At 44.7% G+C, this 13,913-nt stretch overlaps 1 protein-coding gene across 1 annotated transcript; it reads left to right on the top strand.

Annotated features, from left to right (window-relative positions):
- The first annotated feature begins 62 nt into the window (after window positions 1-62).
- On the top strand, window positions 63-13,395 carry LOC110980799 (uncharacterized). Its single transcript, XM_087145807.1, has 8 exons — window positions 63-271; window positions 707-950; window positions 1,069-1,209; window positions 1,686-2,806; window positions 7,637-7,913; window positions 9,286-9,426; window positions 10,496-11,467; window positions 12,230-13,395. Exons 2-8 carry the CDS (start codon window positions 728-730, stop codon window positions 12,373-12,375), a joined length of 3,021 nt encoding a protein of 1,006 aa, XP_087001933.1. The 5' UTR covers window positions 63-271; window positions 707-727; the 3' UTR covers window positions 12,376-13,395.
- The last annotated feature ends 518 nt before the right edge of the window (window positions 13,396-13,913 follow it).

Here is a 13,913-nt window from a genome sequence, read left to right as displayed (position 1 = left end):
GGTCCTAATTACTTGGCTGCGGCTAGCAACCGCACACAAATGTTTGAGAAATGGCTCTAGCCGCTTACCCAGGGCTCCCTTTAGCACTTGTTTTATTTCCAGCCTAGCCGTAGCCAACTAGATGCAGAAATGGAAACGGCATGTGTGGGGAATACAGAAAATATGGAACGGGATTTTACGAAGTCGTTGCTTCAGTGTAGCTTTGCATTCATACTCGGTCTGACCTCTACGGTGACTGTATCAACGGTGGGCCTGCTCTTCGACGAAATAGGTGAATTTCCTGTTTGGTTGTCACATTTTGCATGAAACTCTTTTTCATTTGTCACATTGTTTGTGTCACTGAAGGTGCAGCTAGTTTCTATGTTGGGGGATCATTGGTTGTGCAGAGTTGGAACTGCAATGTTTGTCATGGTCGCATCCAGTCACTTTGACAAAAGCCTTTTCTGAGTGCGTGAGCTTTATTGCAAGGAATCTAAAGACGCCAGAGCAATGGAAAAACTAGTCTCAGCAGTCACATCTAATCCTAGATTATGTTCGCAACATAAACACACGCGCACGTAGGACTTCAAAGTTCTTTTATGCCACACGTTTTCCCTATCTTAATCATTCGATCTACAAGTTAACATCATAACGCCGGAGTTTGAAGTAATAACTTAATCTGGTGTGCAGATTATTGAACCAAACTTGTGCTATGTTTCGCTCCCAGTACCTCACAGATAAAAAGGCAATGGAAACAACACGTAGGACTTCGGTGCGTTCCTGCCCTCCTACCCAGGGGAGTATATGGGCGATTGTCATCGTCATTGCTGCCCACTTAAACCTGGCCCTCGTGGAGTGTTCCCTGCGGACTACTGAAGTCTTCTACCTGAGATGGAGGGAGGAGTTTGAGACGAGCGCTAAGCAGACAGCTGCTGTCCAGAGCATTGCTTGGTCTCTCAGCTGCTCCTGTGGTAAGGAAACACATTCAAGAAAAAAAACAATGGACCGATATGGGCCCTTGCAGTGGAATTTTTTGAAACAGAATCTTGATTTAAATCTTTTCGGAATTTTTATTTCATATACATACAGGTCTGATCGGCGGTTTAATGGTTAAACGCTTCGGCTGCAGAATGACTGGAATCGTTGGCGGACTGTTGGCAGTCCTTGGTGTGTTCGGGAGCGCCTGGGTACGCAGTATCTACCAGTTGTACATCACAGCTGCTCTAAATGGTATGTAGAACATTGTGGATTCTTTTAGTGAGATATCGCTTGGTTTTCATGGTTTGTCGCTTTAGGCCTACATGTTAGTTTTTTAGCTCGAAAATGACCAGGAAATATCCAGTCTCTCAAACCTTTACCACACAAGTGTGTTCATAAGAAGTGGAATATTCAACCATCGTGTCCTTACTCGCCTTGATACTCAGTTGAAAAGAGCCATATGTTGGTGGGGGAAGCGAGCATTTTGTTTTTAGTGACGCAACCGGAACGTGTGCATTTCATATTGGCCTCTTGACCAGGACAGAACAGTTTCCGCCAAGGAGCCCCAGTTGAGAGAAACACCACACTCTTGGTGGCGTTCGGAGCTCATTAGTAATAGGCTGACTGAAATGACAATAATGAAACATGGAGAAGAAATCAACACTTGCATGTGCCACTTAAATGGTCCTAGACACGTGCTCCCATACCTTTTTCCCCTGGCTTTTCAGGCGTTGGTTTGGGAATTCTTGTCAACGTTTCAGTGGTTGCAGTCGCTCAGAATATCAAACAGCGCTACAGGGCAGCCAACGCCCTAATGTACTCCGGCCGCGGAACGGGGAAAATGGCAGCGCCACCTCTCGTCCAGTTCCTTCTGACCAGCTACGGATGGCGAGGGGCGATACTGGTCATCGCTGCGATCACAGCAAACGCTGTCGTCTTCGCTTCGCTATTTCGGCCATCTCGCACGCTCCGAAAGACAGAACTGGGCAACACGTCCCAAAACGAGCTTGACCGGGAAAAGAGAGAGAGTTCTTCGGTGCAAGAGGTTCATCCCGGGCAAGAAAATGATGCTGAAGCTGACAGAGAAACTGAAACTCATGTTGGTACACGAGATGTTGAGATGATCGATGCAGAGATGCACAGAAGTGATCAAAACATAAATTTATGTGCATACACTCCTATCCCAACCACCAACGATGAACTAAGACTCAAAGTCCCTCTTGGAAGTAGGATAGCATCTGCATTGGGACTGGTTATTTTCCGGAAGAGCTATCGCTTTGGCCTGCTGTGCTTTCTTGGAATCGTGTGCATCATTCCTTTCTCGGGATCCGCACCCTTCATCATTCCCCGGGCGCAGAGTATTGACATCACGCCCTCTGTGGCTGCGCTGCTGCTCACGTTGAACGGCATTGGTAGCCTCCTGGGTCGCCTTGGCAACGGGCTGGTCATCAGCTGGAAGCTGTCAGCTGAGACTGTCTGCTCCATCTCTGCAGCTGTGACTGGTACTTCGCTGTTCCTCATGAACGCCGATAGCTTCGTGTGTATGTCCGTCGTTTCCTTCCTCCTCGGCTTGTCGAGTGGTGTGATGTACTCCGTCTGCATTGTTTTGACTCGGCAGTACGTTGGAGATCTACAGTTTTCCGTTTGCTTTGGCATCTACAGCACCTGTGTTGGTATAGGGGCATTGTTGGGAGGAGTGGCAGCCGGTTGGGTGTTTGATGTTACAGCAAGTTACAAGGCAGTTTTCTACGTGCTTGGGGGTATCGCATTTGCCTGTGCCTTTCTGATGTGTCTCCTCCCCGTACTCAAGCGAATCGAACCAGGCATAGATGTCAAGTCAACTGAGCCGTGAAAACAATTTCAGATTTTACAGTTGACACTGTTTTGCTTTGTTTTCGATTGGAAGGCTGATTTATTTCATCTTTCCCAGTTCATCTTTACCTTTGAACTGTAGTATTTGTCATCTTCGTGTCTATATCTCCTCTTGTTTGTTTTGTTTTGTTTTGTTTTGTTTCGTTTCGTTTCGTTTCGTTTCGTTTCGTTTTGTTTTGTTTTGGTTTGGTTTGGTTTGGTTTGGTTTGGTTTGGTTTGGTTTGGTTTGGTTTGGTTTGGTTTGGTTGGTTGGTTGGTTGGTTGGTTGGTTGGTTGGTTGGGTTTGGTTTGGTTTGGTTTGGTTTGGTTTGGTTTGGTTTGGTTTGGTTTGGTTTGGTTTGGTTGGTTGGTTGGTTGGGTTTGGTTTGGTTTGGTTTGGTTTGGTTTGGTTTGGTTTGGTTTGGTTTGTTATCCAATTAATTTTCATTTATTCACACAAAACGACCAACCCCCGAAAATAATCGTTCCCAAGCCTCCTCCTACAGCCGTTTTTCAAATACTTTTCGGGCACTAGGACCGTTTTCAATGATCGTATTTATAATATCAACTCGGCCGGCAGATGAATGCCCCAAGCCCAGGGAGCTCATTCTCTTGGTATATTTGTACAATTAATCCCTGCATTTTTTGGGGTTAAACAATCTTCGTTTTCAAAATAAACTGTGGGGACATCTTTTATGCTAATGAGCTCAGCAGAAATTATTGTACCGAATGCAGTGTTCATGTACTGTACATGTACATGCACAAACATGTTTGCATGATGTACTTGAATGAGAGACCTTGAGACGCTGGTGGCAGCAGACATACAGGTCTTTTTTCAAGGTATTGCACGTGGTCAGATCTATGCGCGCATGCACACAATGATGCTCAGAACTAGTAAACAGGACCTGTATGTTTGTCGCCACCAAGCGTTTCAAAGTCTCCAATTAGTGCAGGGCACTGAAATTGACCTTCCGCTCTCCGACACATGGTCGAGTTCAGGCGGCCTGTTCTTGACTCGGGTTCCTTGTTCTCGCGATTGAACGGCAGGAACGCGACTCAAGAACACTGTTCTCGGAACAGGATCACACACCACCTCCTCGTCATGAGGGTTTTACAGGAGCACACGAAAAACTTCGTGAAATTTTAACTTTGAACAGCTGCAGAAAGTACAGAGATGGCTTCCAAAGCCACAGACTGTGAATGGGAAGTTTTGCAAAATTAACGTTAATTATTTTCCATGACAGAAATCAATGTTCCTTTTTAAATAGAAAGAATTCAGCCCATCCAAACATTAACTCTCGAATAACTCACACGCATGGACACTGCCATGTTGCATGTTGCTTGCCACTAACTACCACCAATAACCGGTTGTTTGTTCCCGGCGTTCGAGCATGAAATCGAGCTGTTCGTGAACATACGAGACCAAGCCGCCCGAACTCAGCCAATGTGTGCTGCTGCCAAGATGACCGCGTCAGTTTGTGGCGGTAAGACTGCATACACAGGCAGACAGATACAGTCTGACCTGGGTTAGCGCAACCATGCCAGAATTCGTGCCTTGACCTATTTTCGGGTCATAGCTGTGCGCACCGCAGGCGGCATTGTATGGACTTCGCAATCCGGGAACTGATGCATCAGCTGATAGACGGCCCTAACGCAAATGCGAGAAATCTTTCGGCTTTTCCAGGTAACGTCTCCAATTTATTGGCCTTGGGATCTCGGGGAGGAACGAGGGCCATATCGTCTGACGCAAAGCCTACACAACAAAAACTAGATTAGGCAAAAATCTGTTTACGCACTCCACGACGGCGTGTGCGCCGAATGGAGGCGAGTGGAGTGGGACGTGTTGTTCGGCATTGGGTAAAATGCGTAATGGCTCTGAAGTAGTACGTGAGCGTTTTTATTGCGGCAGGCTGCACATATCTATACCAAATGTCATGTCATTGCTTGGAAAACTTCCTCAGTTTTCCAAGCAATGTTGTCTTGCGATTATTTCAGGACGTTCGACGGATTCCACGTACTGTATTTGACGCCACGGTTGTTGACACCTTTTCATATCTTTGTTTTGTCCTTAACCGAAGACGCAAGTAAGTGCAGCTGGACAGGGGCTACACATTTTAAGGTGTGAGGCTTGCAACCTTTAGATAAAGGTCACTAAAAACAAAAAATAGCCAGGAAAAAGGGTAGGATGACCCGCCCATCCGCGTCTGCTACCTTGGCAGGATAGTACTTTCCCCCATTTTTCTGTGGTGCATGATAATTATGCATAATTCTTCCACACGTGTATCTGTCATTTCAAGCGGTCCGACCCTGGGCTTTCAATTCACCTTGCCCTGCACTATCGAGAAAGAAACTGACACCAATCGGTTTATTTTTTCGTATTCAGGTCGATATAATGAAATGCGTAATTATGCAACCTGTCACGGTGGTTGGAGCTGCATACGGTTTTTATGACTAACTATAGATGCAATTTTACGATTAACACAAAAAATGCAAAAAGTGAAACCGCAATAGGGCAATTGAGTTTTCATGGCACAAAGCAAAAGAATCGTAATGCAAGAAGTGCGCACACATCTGGGTTAATTTCAGTATGAACGGCCTCGGACGCATCTCTGGTTGAGCTTGGATGTTGTGTTGTGTTGAACAAAAGATGGATAAGATTGGGTCTGGGACGGCGTACTGAAGGAACAAAGGTGGGTCTGCGGTATAGAACAAGGATGTAACATTGACTGCTTTGAGTGTTAAAGCTAGTCTCCCTTCGCCGCGGGAAAAGAATGCTCCCCAGCAAGATCACTGAGGAAATAGCAGAGATTTTTTTTCAAGATATAGCAGAATTTATCTTATTACAAACCTTTTTAACATTATTTAGAAAAGATGGGTTCGTTGTCTTTTGCAAGTCCGTGTGAGAATTAAGTCGCTGAATTGTTTGACCTGAAAAACAAATTTTCATTAGAGCATTCTTTTTCGCCAGTTTTGAGTTTTGACAATGCACAAAACTTCAGTTATTTATGCACATTAATTGAAAATGACGAACTACATGTCTGATAGCCTCGAGGGAAATGGGGATGGGGAATTTTGGGGGAATGACTTGGCCAGCAGTGGAAATTTGAAAAGGGGGGGTGTCTGAGGGTAGATGTTCACGATACAGGTGTACATCTGTAATATGTACATGTATTATACTTCTGTTGAGCCTTACATCAAAACGGCGTATATATGGCTTTCTAAAAATTGTGCTCCCTGTTGTTGGGAAGTATGCCTGTCGTCAGGTTTTTCATAAAGACCATTGATGTAATGTTTATTCCAAAGAAAGCTGGGTTAGTTTTGACTATCTCACAGGCGGAAGCAGATCCCCCAAAGAACTCATCTTTCCCATGTCCTTTTATTTAACTTAGCAAGTATGTAAAACACTCTCACTATCGCTACAAAGGTGAATAATCAACTCAGTCCGGCTGTTCCAGTCAAAGTTCAAGGCCATTGTACACGTACTGGGGGAAAAAGGACATGTACATCTGTTTGTGTTGCACAACAAATGTACGTCATACATGTATATTCACAATATTAATAAAAATTACTTTGAAGTTCAGTGCACGAAGGAAAACATGCGATGTGACGATAATGGAAAAATGTCGAGGGGACAGATTCCTTTGGAGTAAAATGAACTGGTTTTAGCCCAGCGTAGATTGAAACTGGCGCGAGGTTTATTGTACGATCAAAACCAGGATTTTCTTTATAATGTGATGACGACCCAGGTTTTAATTCAACCATATTTTTCTTTCTTTTTAGTGGCCTAGACGTCTAAAGGTTGAAATATCCCTCCCCCGAAAAAAGAACAGCAGTGGGAGTGTTATTTTGCGTGTATGGTTATAAACAAAACAAGCGGATTGAATGGCTTCACCAAAACGGCGAAAAAAACATGTAGTAACCCCCCCCTTGCATAAGCAAAAATCCCCCCCCCGAGCAAAAAATCCTGGATCCATCCCTGCATCAGTGAACAGGTTTCAAATCGAGTTCCCGGATGTTGTAGCTGAAGATAGCGCTTTTAGTTATTGAAACAGACATTCTTGTTTCAAGTGGTCTTTTTTTTCAATTTGTGTTTTAGTCATATATGATCAGACTTTACTACGTAAATATTCTCACTCCTGTTCCGTATAGGTGGCTCTTTTGAAGCGGGCCTTGACCATACCCAATGGTGCACGAGAGGTGCTTGTGACTCGCCAAGAGAGGGTGCTTTTTGGACGGACACGACACTTTCCGGACTACTACGGGGGAGGCGCTGTCTGCCTTGCCTTGACCGTGTCGATTGCCCCGAGCGAACCTGGCCCTTGCTGCCGGATTTTTGCTTCCGAGCCCAGTCACCGTTAGGCCAGTCCTCAGGTTGGCGTTTTGCTGGGGAATTAGGACACAGTAAGGCTGGTGTGGGGATCAGAAGGCTCACCGCCACGTGGCACATGAATCTAGAGACTGAGCCAATGAACATAAACGGTACGAAATCGGGAGATGAGTCAGATGTTGTACTGTTGACGAATCGGGCATAGTGGGTTCTAAAAGCACTGATCTACTTGATGAAACATGATTTCAAAGATATCAAGTCGTTAATTGTGATTAGAACCCTCTTCGTTATTTATCGCCAAGCATATTGCGGCTGGTTTACAAAGTCCATTCTGTTATTTTTCTACAGTAATATTAAACTTGTGAACGTGTTCTCCAATAAATGGTGTGTATTTTTAGGCTATTTATGATCCAAAGTACACATCTGACGTAATCACTGAAGCTGAGCGTACGTATGTGGATATTTGCCTTTTTTATTTTGTTTACTATAACACTGTTATAGACTAACAACGAAGAACTGACCTTGTTGCATCGTCAGTGCTCCAGAAAAATGGCGATCACAGGTGGAACGTCAGTTTGCCCCCGTCTACGGAGCCACGCGAGCACGGCTAGGTGGGCGATCCTCGTTGTCATTGCTGCCCACTTAAACTTGGCACTGGTGGAGTGCGGTCAGCGAGCCACTGATGTCTTCTACCTGAGCTGGAGGGACGAGTTTGAGACAAGCGCTAAGCAGACAGCTGCCGTCCAGAGCATCATGTCGTCCCTCGGCTCCTTCAGTGGTATGAAGCAGTGCAGATGTATGAGGATAACATTGCCAGTATATTTTTTTCAAGTGGAATCCTTGAAATCGTTGTGTCCCACTGCCCTATTTTTATTTATTTATTTTTTTTTGCATTACTATTTGTAAACTGTAAAGGTGCTGTGATGGAAACTTTCGGTGTCACTGTAGGCAGCTCAGAACATATTGTCAACTCTGCCTGGGGAAACACAAATTTAAAAGGCTTCGTTTTCACCCTGATTTTTGCAAGTTGTATTATATTCTTACTTTCGTTTTGTGGGCTTTACTGTATCTTTTTTACTTCCTCTCTTGTGTTTTGTTTGTTACTTATGGCTTTTCCTTTTTTGTTTGTGACAATCGTTAACCAAGACCATTGCCAAGGGGAGGGGCGCGAAGGGAAGGGGGCGAGGAGCGGGACGCCCTTGCCCTCTTACCCATCGGCAAAACCATTCGCATCAACTTCAATCATTTAAATTGTTATTATGATGCGCCCCCCCAAGCTAATATTCCACCCCGCCCCCTCCCCACCCGCCGTGCCCCCCACCCCCAGGGCTGTCGCCAACACACGCAATTTGGCCTTCAGACTACATACGGCGGCCTGGTGATTAAATAAAATCTAATCTTAACCGCAAATGTTGGAATGTTCATGAACAGACTGATATCTCGCGCGAAAGCGGCCCCTTTTGTGATTGTGAAAGAATTGTTTCTGGCTGTGTCCTGTGCATGTCTTTGTCTGTATCATTCCAGAAAGAATGGCGGATTGATTTTCCCTTTTATTGATGATATCGGCTGATATCATTAATTATCGTTAATAAGAATGCCAGTTTTAATCGTGTTGCCTGAACCAATCTTATCCAATGTCACCTGTCAAATGGAGTGGTGCCAGACTACTTTGGGTTCTATTTTTATGTGGCTTAAAACAAGGAGATAAAATAAATCACAAAATTTGAATCATTGATCTTCATAAATTAAATAAATCTTCAACTGTTTTTGATTTGCTTTCATTTCAACTCAGGTTCCCAAACTAAAAAAAAACAAAATAAAGTTAACCCCGTCTTCAATACAGTATGGTTGACTTGTGAATGAGATCAGTTCCGAAATCATGGAGGAGAGTTTTTTTATGTAACGATCAGAGGGGAGCGCCCGACATTTTCAGAAAAAGTGACAGAAATGAACTTCTAAAAGATTCAACCTAGTATTTTTATACAGATCAGAGCCATAAGTAACTTGATAAAATGATTCGTGACCCACCCGGCCCCCGTAATCATTTCTGCCTTCTTGTCAAATTATTCGGACTTTCCAAGTTGCATTGCAATGACATATAAGTTTGTTTTTTTAATTCTAATTCGTTCGTTTGATGTTTCTTTCCTCAGGTCTGATAGGCGGCGTAATGATCAAACGCTTCGGGTGCAGAATGGCTGGAATTGTTGGGGGACTCTTGGCAGCCACGGGTGTGTTCGGTACCACCTGGGTACGCAACATATCCCAGTTGTACCTAGCTGCCGCGGTAGCTGGTAATCTATGTTCCCCTTGATATCCTCCCTCTGCGTTTTTACTCGTAACTTTTCTGTTGCGGAAGATTCCTTGTTTAGCAAAAGGTGCGAACTTTGAAGACTTGAATTCAGTCGTCCAACACAATATTCAGACACGTTTTCTCTTTTGGGGGTGAGTGGATTTTTCCTCAAAAGTTGACTGGCTGTTCCACACATTTGAAATGCGATGCTCATAGTGCATGTCGCGTGTTTGCATTATACAATGTACATTGGCGATTTCTTTATACTTTAAATTAATTTGGTTTTCAGGTTTCCTAAAAGGCGGTACCTCGTGTGGATGGAAGAAATTCGAAACAAGCAATAAAAAGTCAGATCGCAATAGAAAATGCCTCATGAAAAGAAACTGTAATCAAGAATTAATAGTGGGTTTGCATGGCTGCCATCTTGCAGGCCAGTGGTTTTGTTCAACAAGATATGCACAAAGGTGATGGTTTCTTATGGAACAAAAGAACTGCCCTGCAAAATGGCTACCACGCAAGGCCTCTATTCGCATACCACCCTTGAACAAGTGGCGTATCTCGGGCAGTGGAAAGTATCCCTTGGCGACATGTCGCCAATTTTGTTTTATTGATTCAGTAATTAAGCGCCAGCATTTTCGAAACGGCACTACTACCCTTCGGGGGGATGATCGGGCTGCCAGGAGGGAATAGTGGGCAGAGCTGTTAATAGAAAGAGTTGCCACATGATTGTCTCAATATAATAATTGGAACGGAATTGGCGGATTGTTCGACCCTTTCCAAGCGCGCATTGGATCGACAGATTTTGCGCATTATGATTGGCCAGTGCGTTGCAAACTCTTGGAGGCGCACTTTTGTGAAACGCCCGTATTGGCATACATTCGCTGTATGCTGTACTGCGCACAATGTTGAAGTTGGCGCTACTCTCTCTGTATAGAGCTCTGATATATTGGGCTTTCATTTTTAGTTTTAGAAAAAAATTCCATTCCCCCTCCCAGTCCAGGATACTCCACTACCCTGAACTATTTCATTTCCTTGACCTGGGTGTCAACTTCTTACTGCACTGTTTACAGGAATGGGGCTGGGGATTTCTGTCAACACTTCGCTGGTTGCCGTCGGCCTACACTTCACGAGGAGGTACACGACAGCCAACGCCGTGGCGTACTCAGGCAGTGGGACCGGGAAGATCGCAGCACCGCCCCTGATGCAACTTTTCCTGATCGGCTTCGGGTGGAGGGGGGCGCTGTTGATCATCTCTGGGGTCATGGCCAATGTCGTGGCCCTGGCCACCCTCTACCGGCGGGCGGGCACCGGGAGGAAACCAGACCCAGCTGGCACGGCGAACGATCCAGCCTACGGGGAAGTGCACGAGGATTTGGTGGGTGACCAGTTGGAGCCAAGGAACCGAAATTCCCATGAATTCGTTGAGAATGATACCTCTGGGGATAACCCAGAGATCAAGATGAAGTCGGTAAGGAACGCCGACCATGAAAATAGAATACCTGGCCAATATTCGTCTCTCAGCAGCGGCCGAGATGATGTAAAACCAAAATGCACTTATCTCAGGAAAGTGCTATCTGGACTTGGGCTCGTGGTCTTCCGTAGGAGCTATCGCTTCGGCTTGCTCTGTTTCCTGTCGGTTGCGACCGCCATACCGTACTTTGGATCGGCACCGTTCGTCATTCCCCGGGCGCAGAGTATTGGCGTCACGCCCACCATGGCCGCTTTGCTGCTCACCGTGAACGGCATCGGCGGCCTGGTGGGTCGCCTCGGCAACGGGCTGGTCATCAGCTGGAAGCTGTCGGCCGAGATCGTTTGCTTCATGTGTGCGGCCGTAGCTGGTGTCTCGCTGCTCCTTATGAACGTGGACAGCTACGTGTGTTTAGCCGTTTCCTCCTTCCTCTTTGGCCTGTCAACTGGTGTCCTGTTCTCTATTTTCATTGTCCTGACCCGGCGGTACGGTGGTGTCAAACAGTTCTCTGTTTGTTGTGGCATCTACTACATCTGTCTTGGTATCGGGGGATTATTGGGACCGGTAGGAGCAGGTACACGGGTTAACGATGTGACTGCATTATTATCACAATGTATCAGATATATAAATATGTGGATAAGCCACTCTCCTATTAATCCTCAAACAAAATAATGTAGGGAATTCATGACACAGTCATTAATTATTTCTTCCTTCGTAACTGGGTGATTCCATGAGGCCTGGGCACAATTTTTGACAGTGTCCTTGTTACATCCAAAACTGTTACCACCTGTCATGACCTGTAAAATAGGTCATTTACTCTGTAAAAATAACACACACCTCTGTATTCAGCCTTGCAAGATGTATAACAATGTCAATTTGGAATCCACATTCAGGGAAATAGCTGTTCATATTTACAAAACCCATGTAACCATTGACTCTGTCACAAATTGTGCCCCAACCTCACGTACCCCAGGCCAAATTAATATTCGTCCCTTTGGGATCCAAATGTGCATGCCGACATTTTTATCATCGTGTACTTTTACCTGCCGGGTTTAAAATAAAAGGACAATTCTGATGTGGGGTTGAAAGACACTCTGATATTCCAACAGTTGATTATTCTCCTTCAGTTTATAAAAGAATCAACCAGTCCATCAGCCAACCCAATCAGGCAAGCAATCAGTAAACTTTTCACATAGTCAATCAATCTGTCACCAGTCAGTCATGCGCAGTCAGTCAGTCACTCAAGGGAGCAGTCGCATCAAATTAGCTAATCGTTGATAATTTACTACACTTCTCGATGAGCTTCGTGCATTTTTTGTTTTCTTTTCCACTGCAGGTTCTCTGTTTGATAGTTCCGAGAGTTACAAGACTGTGTTCTACGTGTTGGCTGGTATTTACTTCGTGTGTGGCGCATTGATGTTTCTCTTCCCAGTACTCCGGCGTGTCGAACCAGGCATTGATGTTCCACCGTCAAATGAATGAAACCAGCTGTTAACTTAGTACAAAGAAGCCAGAGGCAAGTTCGATCAAGGGCCATAGTTAACCATAGTTCGACTAACTCTGATCGAACGCACCCTAATTGACGATGATTGAACTAAGTCTATTGAACTCTTCGCCAAACATCGCTTTTAATAGCACAGTGCAGTGAGGAACAGTTATAAGAAAAATGCTGGATAAACTGTATGTCACTAGTAAACGACCATTTTCATTTTTATTTTTGCTATTTTGCCCTTCTCGCGGCCACCTTTTCTCCTCTTCGGCGTATTGACCTGACAACGGTTGACTGGGGTCGTTCGTACTTTAACTTCACTGCACATGCGCTAACTTCGTCACGAACCAACCACTAGTTAACTGGTGGTCCTTGACGAACTTGCCCCGTGCTGTGCTGACATGTACATGCGTGGTAGCTATGAGGAATAACCAACCAGGACAGGCTACGACGTACGTAAGTTGGCGACTTTAACTTGACAACGTTTCCCGCCATTTTTGTAACCACAGCGCATGGTGCCATGGCGTAATGACGTACACACGCAGTGTGGAATTCAACATAAAAATCCAGGATTACAATCCTTTAGAGTTGTCATACAATTTAAACCCCGCCTTGTAAAACTTTAAGAAAAAAATCGAAGCAGCAAATCATGAAGCTTCGTATGAGCTTTTGGGAACCATGATAGTGCAAACGACCTCAGTGCGTATGATGTGGGCATATCCTAATATATAGCGCCCCCATTCGTTTAGAATAAGCTACGACTTGTTTTGTACACGTATGTAGAAATTATTGAGTAACAATAAATATCCGTCAATCTCGGGTGTATTCACAAAACTTTTAACTTAGTCAGAGCCAAACTTTTTTCGACTCTCTTAATTTATGAGAACACTATTAGGGCGTTGCAAATGTTCTGTTTGGTTTTCTGTATTGGGTCTTTTGTTTTCTTTCTTTTTTAGGACCGGTGAAAATTATTAAAATCAACGTGTCTCGCTTGATTCAAGAAGGTTGAACAATTTAAATTATGCGGCGGGTATTTTTGTACTGCTTTGGAAGCCTTCGGTTTGATAGGGTCCTGATTAAAAATTCAAAAGTAGCTAATGCGACAGTGTTATTACCTCACCTCAAACCCGCTTGGAAGGGACTTTCCCCCGAAGGTCCCAGTTGCTCAATAGTAGGCCCCCTTCTGCGCATGGCTTGACCCACAGGGTAGGCCGTTGCTGTATGGTGGACCCAACCTTGGATCCTGCCATGCGCCACGTGAACAGGTGTATTGCCTGCAATCACTCAAGGTAAAGTTTGTGCGCAAAGCAAAATGCGTCAAAACTCGGTTTGCCCTGCTCTTATCTAGTATCTTGGAAGCCTTCCAAATTATCTTCCAAGCAATTCACAGCGCAGTTCATTTAAGTTTGACGTCTTTTTCAAAGTGATCTTTTCCAAACTGTCCACGCTGAATAATCTTTTTATTCCCCATTTTTCCTTCGAAGGCCTTGTTTTGTTGCGACCGGAAGCTTCAATCAGAGATCAACAGTAG

Source organism: Acanthaster planci, linkage group LG14 (assembly GCF_054643075.1).
Source record: "Acanthaster planci isolate LZ-2023a linkage group LG14, COTS_SCS, whole genome shotgun sequence".
In the NCBI taxonomy this organism is placed as follows: domain Eukaryota; kingdom Metazoa; phylum Echinodermata; class Asteroidea; order Valvatida; family Acanthasteridae; genus Acanthaster; species Acanthaster planci.
This window is presented reverse-complemented; position numbering and strand designations above follow the sequence as displayed.